This window comes from Anopheles funestus, chromosome 3RL (genome assembly GCF_943734845.2).
Source record: "Anopheles funestus chromosome 3RL, idAnoFuneDA-416_04, whole genome shotgun sequence".
Taxonomy (NCBI): Eukaryota; Metazoa; Arthropoda; class Insecta; order Diptera; family Culicidae; genus Anopheles; species Anopheles funestus.
The window spans coordinates 38597175-38612190 of NC_064599.1; the positions used below are offsets into that span (position 1 = coordinate 38597175).

A 15016-nucleotide genomic window follows, 5' to 3' on the forward strand; every position below is an offset into this window, starting at 1 on the left:
AAATTACAAAACCTATAAAGAACCAAGAACAATGAGCGTCGTTTATGTCCAAAATAAACCAATTCCAAAAGAATATCAAATAAACGATATTTAATTAAAATAAATGTTCAATGTACTCAATGCGTGCTGAACCAGGCGACACGTCGTCGAGTTCCTATTGCGCTAACATAAGCAAATGTGATTCGGCTGAATAATGAACAGACAAATATTTTCATTACGGATTAAGTAATTTCCATACGTCGGTTTTGTAAGTCAAATGTTGTTCCCCAAGATGGCAATTGCCCTTAGGTGCAGTCATGGCTTCCGATTGGGAATCCTTCGACAATGGCGTGTGACAGTAGCAATATCACTGGGTTTCTGTTTTTTTTCTTCTATTTTGTGTAAATTCTTTGTCACGCGGGGCTTTGTTCTTGTTTGTCGCGGTTTCTTAAATTAGATAATTCCTAACCCATGCTTGGTGTTGGGTGAAAGATTTGAGACATCATCTTTGTAGCGCCAACCCCGAATGGTACGCTGTCCTCGGCGTCGTCACTGAATAATGTATACATTATTGGCAGACGATGTGTTGAAACAAATTGCCTACTAAGGCTGTATGAATATTCGATACTGATGAAAATTCTAGCCCCCAAAAGTGACGACTTCTATTCTCGCTGCTGGTGAAGCGTGTTGAAGTAGACTTGATCTCGCATGTACACACGACAAGCATGGCAGTTGTAGGGCCAACATTGGCCGTGAAGGTGGATAGCGTAACTTACTTTCTCATAGTATTATCTCCACAATCAGCTGAATTTATGGGCAGAGGAAAATAAAACACAATTTATAGGCAATAAATATAAATTCGATTACTTAACGCCTTGCGTTCACTCGTCGCGTCAGTTTGCGGGTATTGGGTTCGCGGTTGTTCGTGTATGGTTCGTAAGTTTGTTGATTGGCCGTGAGTGTGGTTGCACAGGTCGCAGAGAAAAAAAAACGATGGAATCGATGATGATGAAAACCACACGCACACAAAACTTGGTGCTTGGTACTGATGAGAACAGTCATACGCACAAGCAACTTTAGTATAATACATTTTTAAACATCATTCTCCTATCAAATGTTTGCTTTAAAAGAGCAGAAAAAAGGGTAATGGACAGTCACCGTTGGCGAGCATTCAGCTCAGAAAAAAAGCAAATGCCTGTTGTGCCACGGTGAAGATTAGCGGAGTGGGTCCACTTAAGCATAGGACCCAGGAGACGCATAATGGAGGACGCAAAGTAACGTTTCGTCGCAATATTTCGATCGATATTTTCCCTTCACCGTGTCAAGATGGAAGCGGCAAAACGAAAAATGCGAATAAACCACCGTCCTTGTCAGGACATCTATTTGCTATGCCCTTAAGTTTCCGGACTTTTTTGTGTGTATGTGTATGTATGTGTGTGACAGCAGAGTGTTGTTGTTGTTGTTGTTGTTACCGTGGCTTGTTGTGCGAACGATCGATGCTACACGGAACAACGAAAAATGGCACACTAGAGCACGGTCTAGAGCGCGCGTGTATTGCCACCGTGCAGTCATCACCAGGCTCGGAACGATAATTTATCGTGGCTTCGAATGGCTTCGCGGGATGTTTTGCATGGCACAGTGGAACATTTCGCGAGCGTCATTTGTGAAACATGGTAGAGACGGATGATTGGTGCCAGTAGTATTTGTTATTTTTTGATGTTTTGACCTATGGGATGCTTCTTCACTTCTCCTTTTTTAGCCTGGTTGACCTTTGAATCGTCGTGGATGCTATCGGTTGGTTTATTTTATTTATTTATTTTTAATAAATGCTGATCTGTCGATGTAAAGTTTGTAGCTAAATTTAATTTGTTGCGATCATGATTGAGCTATTTGAACTTTTCAAGCACTACGCAAGGTGAACATGTTTCTTGGGCATCCAATCCTGATTGTATGCTCATTAAGCAAGTTTGTCGGAAAAAAAGGCTCATTAGACTTGTAAAATTGATATAAGTATAAATGAGTAATTGTGGCTCTTGTATTGATTATATGTAACCTAAGATAGGGTTAGTAATAAAAAAAAGTTGGAAAAAATGAAAAATATATTCTCGTTTTTTTCTAAAAAAATAATCCATATTTATTTCTTACGATTTTCTTTATCGCCTGTTATAATCTGTCTGATTGTTTTATTCTATGAAAAGAAACAATTTCATTTTATTATCAAGCAATTACTTCAATTCTTCTTGCGCAAGAACAGGAACAGCTTTGAACACAAAAGCGAGTTTTTCATCACCTTCATTCAAAATGACCACTTTGAGGGCTAATTGATCTTCATCACGCCCTCAAGAAATTACTAAAACATTACAAAAAAACAAGAAACCTTCGAAGAGTAAATAGTACGAACTTAAGCAAACAAATGGTACCGTTGGCAAGTGCTTCACTTTTCACCTGTTTTCCAACAAGCAAATGACTAACTTTCCGTTTCTCGCTCTCTGCTCCCCTCGCACTCTATTTACACTTGGCAAGAACTTTCGAAGTGAACAAATACGCTCGAAACGCAGGTAAGCGAGGGAAAAAAATCAAGGGCGATGGAAAATTTCTTCACCTTTAAGACCTTTGGCAGTGGTTTGTGGACCGTTTTCGCTTTTTTTTTTAACATAACCACTTTTGTACACTGTAGAGCCGTAAATGGGGCTGCTAAAATTTCATGAATTGAAGCTTTAAGATACGACCCCGGCTCGATTTTGTCTTGGTTCGGTTCGTTACCACTTTTTTATGTTTTACTTTGCGCGTGGAGTGTTTGTTGCAAATCGAATCAGCCACCGTACACCTCGAACGTGTAGCAAAAGTTGTTGTTCGAACCGAATCGATAGCTCCGGACGGTTGAGAAATATGGGTTCCGTGCCTAAAAGTGTGCCAAAAATACACGCTATAGAAGTTTTCGGTGGTGAAGCTTGGTCGGCTAAGGAGGATGGTGGTGAATTGGCAAATGTTTTTTTTTACAAGGGCAGGTATTTTTATGCGCAGAATGATGAAGGCCTTGCAGGTCTGCAGTGTTTCGGTGGTTCAGCTTGAATACAAATGAGGCAAACTGTAGGAAGCGGGAAAGAAAAACTGGAATCGAGCATCGGAAAAATGTTCCCTCTGCATGGAAAATCTCCATTTCATTCAATCAAGGTGTGAGTAAATGTTGCACGCGACAGTACATTCCTATCGTGCAGCTTCCAGGGTGGGAAGGTACAGCTTTGGAAGGGGGACGAGTATTGTGTTTTCTTATAGCTTTCTACGAAGGACAACAATTTTTCACTAAGTGAAACTTTTGAATAATATAAAACCTCCCCTGGTTCCATCGGGGAGAAAGTTTTCCTGCTATTGATACCGGCAAATGGAAAATCACTTCACACATAATCATACAAAAATACATGCCGAACATTGCAACAGTGTCTGGAGTGGTTCAGAGGCGAAGGAAATCTTCTTCTTCAGCCGCCAATGGAAGATTTCGTCGAGAATGTAAATGGTAGCACACGCACACAAAAAAAGTCCTACAGTTTTCAAGCAATCAACAACATCAACAGTAGAGCTTGCTGCTTCAACGATGCTTACCGAAACCGATCCGTGGAACGTCCGTGCAGAATGGGGGGAAAACTTTTAGAACTCATTAAAAAAATCTCGTTACTAAAGTTATTTTCTTCACCTTGTCCCGGTGAGTAACGGTTAGCCGTATTGCTCGTGGGAGATTTTCCCCGTCCTTGTGGTGCCATCGTACTTTTTTTTCGCTTTACGGAAGGGATTGGCAAAATAAATGGGCTGAGAAAAGCTACCGTCAACGCGTTAGCTACCTTCCCTTTTCTGCGTTCCGCTTCCCGTCCATTGCCAGTTGTGCACTTCTCCGCAAGAAATAATCTGCATGAAATTGGTTAACGGAATAAAAATACATATTCAAAGCAGGAGTTTGGGTCTTCCTGCTCCAGTGGTGGATGTAGCCCGAAGCATCAGGTTTTTGGGGTATGTTTTTTATCCCTTTTTCTCCATCTCTTCGTTATTTACGTTTTGTACGAACGCTTCTTCAAGGCGCAGGAAGGTGGCGGTATTCTGTTCACCGGTGAAGACTCCCATGATAAATCGAAAAACGGTGTATCGGTAATGGCTGTTTGCATTTAATGGGTGTGTTGGCGTGTAATGGAAAATTAGGGACCAATTGCCCAACGGGCACCAGCCAGGTGTCTTCTGTGTGCTCGAATATTAATGCATATTTTTCGTTCCAAATACCCGTTCGGTTTGTATTGCAGGGCATCAATCATGTGGCTGTACAGTTGGGTCGGTTTCTTGCTGGGAGGACTTTTAGACATCACGGCCTTTTCTATCAACACGAATAATCAGGTAAGTGAAGCAGATGTAAGAAAAAGGGTATTAGATTGACATAATGAATGTAGTTATATCATTACGTTGGTGTAAATGTGAAACCGTCGAGGCTTTGCCGATATTCTATTATTATTGCAATTTAAAAAGACATTGGGGGTAATCAAATTAGGTGAATTATAAGATTTTTTTTCATTTTGATTAAACACTCCTCGGCGAGTAGAGCAAAAATGGAATAATAAGCTCCTTATTTTCAATAAACAATTATTTGGAGTAAGTAAATAAATGAATTAATAACTTAATCAATAAATTTATAGATCACAACCTTTTTCAAAGTCATCGCTTTAAGTTTGAAGGCATCTTTCGTATATAATAGGCTCATATTTGAATAATTTCAATTGAAGCGTAGGAAGGAATTTCGTTTAATTAAAAGTTTATCAATAAATGTCAAATTCTCGTCGTAAGCTGTGTATTAGACCAGCTTTTTGCTACCAATGAAAAAAGTATAGTAGCAATATCTTATTCGCTTTATTATCGAGAGCATCAAATAGGACGATCTGCTGCGTTTCCCATTACGATAGGCATAATAGAGTAGGTAAAGAAGATGCTCACATTGCATGAAGTAACATTAATTTTGTTCCCATTAGAAGACACCTGAAGATTTTCCGACTCTAGCCGCGTAATGTTGGGGGGAAGGATCGTATTTTGTTCTTATCGTGCCTAGCAGCATCTTGAAGCGGAATCGTACCGATGGAACTTGAATGTATGGGGTGCTATTCAATAAAGTATCGCCCCATTGACCACCGTAAATTGTGCACCATTAGCTTGAATGTTCGGTCGCAAATCAACGCAGTGGCGCTTGTAGAAGAAGGTCCTCTAGGTGGTTGGGTACTTGTCCTAACCATCTTGAACTTTAATCCTGCAGACAAGAAAGAATGGCTTCTTTCTACGAATAACGAATGCTTTGCGCTGCATGGCTTAGGTATACATGAGTGTTTTTTTCTTAGTCGTGTAGCAAAAAAAACCAACTTCCAATTTGTGGTAAAACATGAAGCCAACTTTATTCTGTTGCTAGTACTATGAATAGCAAGTTCCAGTAGTTTGCTTCAACGGTTGGAAATTGGCGTAAATATGTATGTCACTTTGCTGCCGGCCATAGTTTCCGCTCACGTGCAGAACGACATTGCGTTGTCCAGAGATTCGGTTTTTCTTCTTTTTTTTTGAAGTCATCTCAACCACCATCTCGTGCTGGAAAGGTTTCATGAAGAGAAGTGAAAGTTATTGAGATGGCCAGGAAGTAAATTTAAAATTTTACGATGCCCGGAACCTCACCAAAGGCTTCCGGAGATTGCGTCGGCCAACGGATAGTCGGGGATATCCTTCCAAAGTTTTTCATACCATTTGCAGCAAGCACTCAGCTGAGGTTTTCAAAGGACACTGACGATGACGTTCATTTCCTGCTTGCCATGTGTCCTGTGGTGATCCTGCGGGTCAGTAAAGGAAAGCGGGGAGTTTTTTAAAGGGAAAAATCTCTTCCTGTATTCCAATTTTGTTTCGAACGATATCCTTGGCGGGAGGTTTCAAAGTTACCATCAATTGCGTACAGGTTGTCCACTGCAAAAAGCTTCACTCTACCCGATTGTGAAAACTTATCGTACAGTATAGATTATTGAATATTTACCGCTTTAAGGGAGATTATACGGTGCTATCGGTGGAAAGATTTTGGACCGTCCTGTTACGTACGGCTCGTTAGCTCTGATTGGATTACTTAGTATGATGGTGAAATCAAGGTATAGCAAATGCAATATATTGTTTTCAAACATTGCCCCAAGTCGACTCGATGCAAGCTTGGTTTGAAGACGGCAAACGTTTATTTAAAATTCTGCATCGCATCATTTATTCTTTGTTTATGTGTGTACATCACTAATGAATCTTTTTGTTTTCATGTTTCCGGAAGATTTATGATCCACAAATAGGAGTTAATTATGGTAAGTACATTAGGCGTTAGTATAATTCTCCGATCATTTATAAATAACTACATTCAACGGAAAACTCAATTCCATTTCAATCATGTCTAGACAGAGTCTTTCGTATTTACCGGAAGTCACTACTAATGCAAAAAGCCCTGCTGAAAACGTAGCATTCCTGAGACAAGTAGTTGTATTATTTTTATGATCAGAAATGAACTCAATTACTGAGGATGAATCGTCCGTATTGATCGAATCGTATATACCGCATCCTAACATCGTAAAGCAGCGGTAACAATTTATTTCCGAAGAATTGCTTATGTTTTCTTCGTATCGCCGTATCGCAAACATTTGCTCCCCGAGTCTACATGAACTGTTTTCATTTCCGTACGGTAGCAGCGTACCAATGTACTATTGATTTTTCCTCTTTCGCAGATAGTTGCACGGTAGGGAACGGGACGTACTATCACGGTGAAACGTTCAAGCTCGATTGTCGAACACAGTGCGTTTGTCAGGTAAGTGGTTCGCTTACTAGGGGGAATGGGAATCATCAGGCAGACAATAAAGTATGCCGATGAGGTAGTAGATCAAGCTTCCAAGTGCGCTCGGTACCGCTAGGGAATAGAGAATCGAATTTTCAAACAAAACACTGCTCAATGTTAAAGTATTGTACCAAGTGAAAAGTTACCGTCGTTTGCTAGTACGCATTTTATACTCAGGGGAAAAGCAAAATAAAAGGATTTCATTTGACGGCTCTCTTAATGTGATCAATTTTAAAGAAAAAAGAATACAAATAATGGTCACCATTTTACTTAAGGAATCGAACCCGGTGGCCCGATGACAACGAAATATGAGCAGCTCGTTAGACGCGATGTTTTGGGGTCGATGTTTCACAGCCCGGTAATTAACCGTTTATTGTGATCCAATGCGATAATTACATTTAACAGCATTCCACACGAGAAAAAAAGGTATCTTTGCTGCTATGTTTTATGAAGCTACCTTATCCCATTGGAATCACCTCCTTTTGGCGATCGTTTTTGCAAGGAGCAAAGAAAGCATAAACAATAAAAAAGAAGGTTTATTTACTTTGGTCGCAACAGTTTTTTTTGGCTCCTTTGCTTCATTCTTCGTGTTTCCACAGCGGGAAAGAAATCTCTCAGGTATCAGATCATCAAATTTTGTCGCCCTCTCGATTTCCCGCCAGCACGTGGGATGGTCAATCTGATCCGCTATCGTTTCGGTAATTTTGCTCCAAATTCAATCAAGGCCATCCCACAGGACCGTTACAGGAGGGTGACCGTACAAAAAGCGTCGGTATCGGTTTGGAAGAAAATTCGTTTTACAACCGTGAACTGTTTGTTGTCTAATCAAACAAAGTTTTCTGCTCACCGGTTCGATGGTTTGGGACGGTGACCGGTACAATGTAAATACGATTGAACGTGCGCGACCCGGGTGCTGGGAAAGAAGGTAGATATTTTAGGCCGTTTTTCTCGAAGGGAAAAATGTGAAAAAGGATATCGTTTCCATTGGGTGTGTGAGCTTCTTTTTCCATTTAACGCTTAGCAGGGAAAACCAATTACTTGATAGTCAATATTTGATCTGATTCTTTGGATTCTATGTTTTTTTCTGTTGTTGTCGGTTGCTATCGCAATGGGTGATAATTTATTCCGCTTTATGTTCGCGTTTTTGGAGGGCCTTGATTTTTTTCTGCTGCTACAGAATTTAACTGATTGATCTTTGATATTTTTGAAAGTTGTTGGAAAATGAAACAAGGTTGTTGAATTTTCGCTCGGATAAGATTACAAATTTTATTACGCAGTTTTTTCTGACCTGAAAGTGTATTTGTTCCAGTGACAAACATAGTATTATCATCTGTTTCAATGCGGTGCGGAAATAGAAGCTGGAGCTATTGTGGAGCAATTTTTTGGGGTTGAGAGTTTTTCGCTTGATGATTATTTTTCTATAGGCTAAATATTCCTTTTTTCTCTAGAATGGTCGCCATGCTTGTTCGACGCTGTGTCCACACGAGAACCTACCACCACCCGTTGACACCTCCATTTGCATTTCACCAAAGCTGGTGGAGCTGCCCGATCACTGTTGTCGGGTGTGGCTTTGTGAGCAGCCTGCAACCGATGGTAAGTAGAATTTAGTTTGTAATGAGTGATACTTTGTTGAAATTATTTCTTCAAAAACTTCAACTATAAACACTATAAAACCATAAGATGAAAGTTGTGAGCAGCATGCTTTAGTTCCAAATAATTCTTTAAACGGATTCATTAAATAATGGATCAATTATAAACAAAAATTGTTTAGGATTTCCGAACATTAGACAAAAAAAAATCAATTTAAGCAAACTTGTAACAGATAACAAATTCGCAGACCCTACAGAATATTAAAAATGAGCTTTTCTAGCATGTTATAATATTTTAATGCAACTTAATAATTTATTGTCACTGTGTCGACACGTTGTCTTTATAACATAAATTCTTTTCTGTGTGTTTCTCAAACGATTTTTTTAAACAAATCTTGATTTACGCATTGCTCCTACTTTAATAAATTTAACTTTTGTTCAAATTTTTAAAATTTAATTGGTTTTTAGTTAAAGTTAAAACAGTTTTTGTAAAATTCTATTAAAATTGAGTTGAGTGAGTAGAAGATTTTAAAAATAAGTCCGAGGAAAATATTTTTTGTTCATGATAGAATAATGAAATGGCACATTTTTTATAAAGCAAGGTAATCCTTTTCAACCATTATGTAAAGTATTCTTTTTCGGCTTGTAAAGAACAGCCTGGTCTCATTTTATACTTATTTTTTCCATAGTCGGTTCTTGCTACCGGGGACGGGCCGAATGGGATTCTGTAGCCATCGTGGTTGCAATGAAACACTTACAATGAAAAAATGCACTCGTTTTTTTGTTTAATGATTCAACTTTTTATATTTATCAGATTTTTTTGGGCAGCGTTTCCCTGTAATAAGTTCAATTTCTAATCCTTGTTAATGCGTGTTGAATTTTTCACCATACCAGCATTTAACCGCCTGAATCTAATCCACTTATGTAAATTTTTTGTTCCAACTTTAACTTACTTGCCTATTCTTATTGTTTACTAGTAGCTACCCTATTCGTACATATCCATAATGTTTATCCAAAGATAATGATACCATTACTATTTCCCTTTTCCTTCCTTGATTTCTCACTATAAGCTTACTTTAAACATATTTTATATCTAAATGTATTATACTAACTATCGTTTTGCCTATATGTAGGCGACTCACCATCCTATCGTGTGGAATAGGCGTCACCAGGATTGCCCTTTTTATTTAAACACAACCCCAACATATTACGCAACTACTGTTAACACTCAAACAACGAGAATTTAATGAAAGATACTTCTTTTGAAGTAAAATACAATCCAAGGAAGGTTAACATGCTGTTCATAATTAGTATTGTACTAGCATACGCAAAATTAGTTTAATGCAATTGTTCTTTGGAAATTTAATGATTTTCTGACATGTTTATGTTAAAGATAGACCTAATTCATAGCTCTACATCCTCATGCAGATGGTCATATTTTGTTTGACCGTATTTTCCCATCCAATTTTTCCCATTCTGGCAACGAGCGCGGTTCACATATCGTCTTGCACTATCTTTCCACGCTGGCTAACCATCATCGTCCTCAAACCGAGTTCGTGGGATTTACCGATCGCTCCGATATGCATTTTTGTATTCCCGAATTTCGGTACGCTTCTTATGCTTCCTGTTCCATTGAATCTTTTGAAAAGCATGGAAAGCATGTCGCTTCCCCAAAAATGGTTCCCTTATCTCGACACAGAAAAGCTTCGCATATTTTCAGTGTTTCCAGTGTCTTGTATGCGGAGCATCATTAATTTGGGTTGTTTTCCGTATTGTGTCGTCTGATTGTGGCACATTTTCTTTTTCCTTTTTCTCTGGTCCTATATCTCCAGCATGGGTTCGCGAGTGAGATGTATCTGTTTTGTTGGGAAGCTTTTTTGTTGCTTAATTTGGTTATATACTTTCGGTGTATTTTATGCGGTTTGAAACGAGTGCAGCAACAAAAGTAGTGATTCTGTTCTTGGTGTGGTTTTGCGTTATCTGAACTCACATAATGGCTGAACCGGTTCCGGTGCATTGGTTCGGTTTGTGAACCACATTCGGTTGAAAAGCTGTAAAAAGAATGTGTGTCAAATAGGGAAGAATCCGAAAAAAAAAAACTAGTAACATACACACACATCTCTATTGCGATTGTCATTGCATGCTTGCATTCCGTGGCCCGATTGTCTGCCCTGCAGTGAATGCGACCTGTTACAACTCGTCCACCACACTGTGGTCTCCGTGTTCGCAGAGCTGTGGTATCGGGACGTCGACCAGAAACATCACCACAACGCCCGGCTGCCAGAAGCTCAGCACGATACGGCTGTGCGAGAATCATCGGTGCAACCGCCAGAGCAATAATTACTACTTCGCTAGTGACTATGCTGCCGAGGGCAAGCAGACCATCGGTGACGTGGAATCAGGTAACAGTGACCGGGAGGAGGACGGTACAGCTGCGAGGGAAACTGATCGTCGCAGTGTCACTAGCCACAAACAACGACTGTACGATGGTAACGGTGGCTACCGTCCCAACAGTGTTTCTTTGCTCAGTGAAAACGAACATCGAAGACGGGTAGGTAACAAAAACTGGGAAGTGGAAGTGGAGGATTGGAGTAGCATCTTTCAAATCTGGCGTGTCCAGTGCTATTCGGAGATAATCTTCCATCGGCTCATTAAGCCTGAATTCCGCTCGTGGCGTTTCCGTGCAAATTTTGCACGATTCGGTAACGGCGGTAACGGTAGTAAGGATGAATAATTATCTAATGACTTTCGATCCACCCGTCCTGTCGGGGAACCTTCTCCTTTTGCTCTCTCACTATCCTGCCCAAATTACCGTCTGGCAGAAGGGTCACGAATGTAGAAGCATTCAGCGGACGGCTTCCTCCCGGTTGCGGCTTGGTCCGTGCGTTTCGCGGAAGCTTTATCGACCAAAATCCTGCAGCCTGTGCCAGGATTCCAGCATGTGTTGTGTGCCTTCAATAACCACTACTATTAAGGTAAGTAGAGTTCCACCGTGGTTGTGGACTGTAACCGATAGAATGTTCGTGATATTATTATTCGTAAATATGTGTGTTACAATCTGTTCGCATCATCATTAGGAATAATGTTTGTACATGAAAGCGTCCCTGGAGCGTTGTTTAATTGATAGTAAATAGTTCTTTAATAGCTTAGGATGGTTTCATTACAAGTACTAGCGGTACTTAGCTTGTTTTGAAGTTTTCTTTGATATCTGTGAGACACTTATATTTCACATGATGTTTCACTTCTCCTGTCATTTCGCAGTATACTGTCGTAATACTTATAGGTATTGATTTGTATTTGTGATTGCATACTTTCTGGCTAGTGTATACATATTGATAGTTGATATAAATAGCGAAATCGAATGTCGTAAAATTTTTGCAGGGTTTAACAGTTTAGATTTATATATCAACAAATGATTGACCTTTTATTCCTCGGGATAATTCATTATTTATTATTTCTTTCCAAAATAAGAAATTATCTATTGTCAGTTGAAAACGAACCGATAAACACTGGCATAAATGGAATTTTCAGGGGTATTTTCTTTCGGGTTGGCTTGGGTTGATTGTGTTTTATGTAGTGAATATTTTTCGTTAAAAGAATATATTTTATTAAAATGGTTTATTAAATTAATTTTATTTAATAATAAAATATCATCAACTATTCTGATTCTACGATCATTTAATTTATTGTTCCGTTTTTATTTCCTACCTAACAACTATATTGACATTACTTATATCATAATTATTGTTTCGCTCCAACAACATTTTTTAAGCATTTATACAAACGTATCGTCAATTTCAAACTGTTTGTTTACATGTTGAATCAAATGTAGTTCTATTTAAAATCCTTGCTGTATCCTTCATGGTGCAGCTCTTTACAATCAATGTAATACACTAGATCGAATGAATTTAAAATGTGATAGTTACCGTTCAATTACACGTAATTCGAAACATTACCAAGGGAGATGATTAGCACACATAATCGCTAGTACAATGTATTGTGTCGTGATGTTCATTTGATGTTTTTCCTACTCGACAGGTTGAATTACTGTGCCCTTTGAACTCTGGCGATCCATTCGATTTCATCGAGCATGGGTACGATCTGTGGGACAGTGCGTCGATCGATCCACTCGACCAGGAGATGCTGCAGTCACGCCAAATCCACATCGAGAACAAGTTCGTCGACGTCCAGTGGGTGCTGAAGTGTGAATGCGGTCCAAAGGTGAGTACAGACAGGCCGTGTACAATTCAATCTCTCTGTGCGCCCAATCTTTCGCCGCTCCAGTGTCAAAGCCCATGAAAGTTTTATTTCCCGCTGCAAACTCAAACCAACACCGACGGGTAGTTATGGGGCTGTGTTTGTCCGCTCCGGTGGACAGAAGAATCAACCGGAAATGAACCTGCAAAGGTATTCTGGTTGACCGGATACATAGAACTTGCTTTGATCTATCCGGGTGGTTTGAGGAGCAGTGGATTTTCCTGCTACCCGACACTCGTGCCAGGTTCGGTTACAACGAGGAACGACAAATTACACCATCACGTGGCTAGATAGTTTCACCACACGGCATGGCTTCCGTTCGGTATGGAGCGCGCTGTACGGCAAAAGACGGCATGCCACAATGTATTAAAATAAATTGGTTCATTTCCGGGACAAAGTGCTGGTGTGTGCCCGGCCATCGTCCACTGCTGATGACCATTTGGGTCATGCAAAGTACGGCGAATATATTACCTAGTAGCCGACTCTTTGTGGGCTTGGAGTTGGGATGCTTTCTTCGTTGTTGGTGTGCTGGTAGGGATTTTTAGTTTTTATCCATACGGATGTGGTTTCGTTCGTTTCGACGACGAGAGACATCTTGATTGCTTCATGGTGGTATTCTCTTTTAGATAAGTCCCGAAGCCCTTGAGCCAACATTGGTTACATGGTTGCGCGACAATGGGAACGAGTTTGGAGGTAAAAGTTCAAAAGGATAACCCTTATGTCGAGAACGGATAAGCAGCAAGTAAGATGACACGAGTACGCCACTTAGCAGCGTCGCAGTAAACGAAGAAATTGAACACACAGATGAAATGGATCATTAAGGCCCGAGGCTTTACCGGGTGTGTGTGTATGTACGTCGGATAAGCATACCACGATGTTTGTTGATTTTACAGACTACCTGCAGTGGAATGAAACCCAGAACCTTTAAACCCAGACAACAACATCATCATAATCATCGTCGAGGTTCGCAGTTCAATATTGAAATGTTTGGCGCAATTCTAAAAGTATGCCGGAAAAGTGGTTTTGTGTGCAATTGTTGCTGGTAGAGCTTCTTCCACGGTTTCCTTGTTTGAGCGCATGAATAGAGTTCAACCAGTGAACATATTTACCTTCGCATCGGTATCTACTAACCGCAAGCCGCAACAACATCCACCACCAGCATCAGGACTTCCGTTCGTGTCGTAGCGGCAAACACTCGCTACTGCTCCATTTGCGCAATCAAAACAATTTCCATAACACTTTCCAATCACCCTTCGCACTCGTATCGTATTGTGACCGCAGGCATACGCGTGCTCTGACACACACACACCCCCCGCGTGCCTCGAACTGGTAATAAGGATGTCATTAAGGGGTTCGATTCGATGCAAGAAAGATAAATAAAATCGAACGATAACGGTTATGGTGTTCGCCTGAAATCGGAACCTACTCCAGTTGTGCTGGCAGCTAACAAACTTGCTGCTAAAGGTTGAACGTGTGCCATGGGTGAGCAGCAAACGGAGTGGGGGAGTGAGAAAATTGGTTTCCGAAAAACGGTTGCCTACCTGAAGGCGTAAAGCTGTGATAAACGTCTTGTAGGAGCTTACAAAATGGGTAACTACACACGCCATGGAGTGTAGTGAATGGTACCTATTCCCTCGTACCTTACAAGGTTTTTCTTGTCATTTTCTCTAACTCAAACTTCCCCCGAGGCTTGAGATGGTAAAGTGTTTTTAAGGTGAATGTATCATGGCAAAAAACCGGGAGAGGGGGCCAAAATTGTGTTGAATGAGCGCTATATGTCACAAGGACTTCATCGAGGACGGTGCTTGATATATCCACATGCGAACCAGCTGGGACCTTGGTACCAACCCTTATGCTGGCATCCTCCAGCATGAAGCAAAGCTAGAGACAGTAGCACTGGAGAGAATGTCACAACGATTACAGGCGGGTCGCTTTGTTATCAATCATCGTGAGTGACAAGCGAGAATCTCTTTGCTGAGCATTTCGAGCTAGAGATTTGTGCAAGGTGATGTAATCGCACAATTCGGTGTAAGTTTACAGCACACTCACAGGATTGAATGGGAATGGGTGCGGGAACAGGGTGGCCATCGTTGTGGCGTACAGTTTATGGAATTTTCGTGTAAATAATATCTGTTTTGACTAATGATACAATGGATCCGGGCGTACGATTCGTTGGACGTGAAGTAGCATGAACCCCACATCTCCAAGGCAGGTATTATGAGGCTGACGTATTGTGCTGAGGGCTTGTTAACAGACGTTTTTCGGTAGGGATTTTCTGCTGGTTTGTACGGTAGAACTATGGTTTAGCAACCTGTCAGTGTGCATA

At 40.5% G+C, this 15016-nt stretch overlaps 1 protein-coding gene across 1 annotated transcript in view; it reads left to right on the top strand.

The window, feature by feature from the left end:
- The window catches only part of LOC125770116 (uncharacterized), a 63602-nt gene that overhangs the window by 43348 nt on the left and 5238 nt on the right, over positions 1-15016 (top strand). Inside the window, exons 3-9 of the mRNA XM_049439424.1 lie at positions 4266-4356; positions 6293-6323; positions 6738-6817; positions 8293-8437; positions 10611-10984; positions 11256-11408; positions 12472-12654. Coding sequence (XP_049295381.1) covers positions 4276-4356; positions 6293-6323; positions 6738-6817; positions 8293-8437; positions 10611-10984; positions 11256-11408; positions 12472-12654 — 1047 coding nt within the window. The 5' untranslated portion in view covers positions 4266-4275. The remainder of the gene's footprint in view (positions 1-4265; positions 4357-6292; positions 6324-6737; positions 6818-8292; positions 8438-10610; positions 10985-11255; positions 11409-12471; positions 12655-15016) is intronic.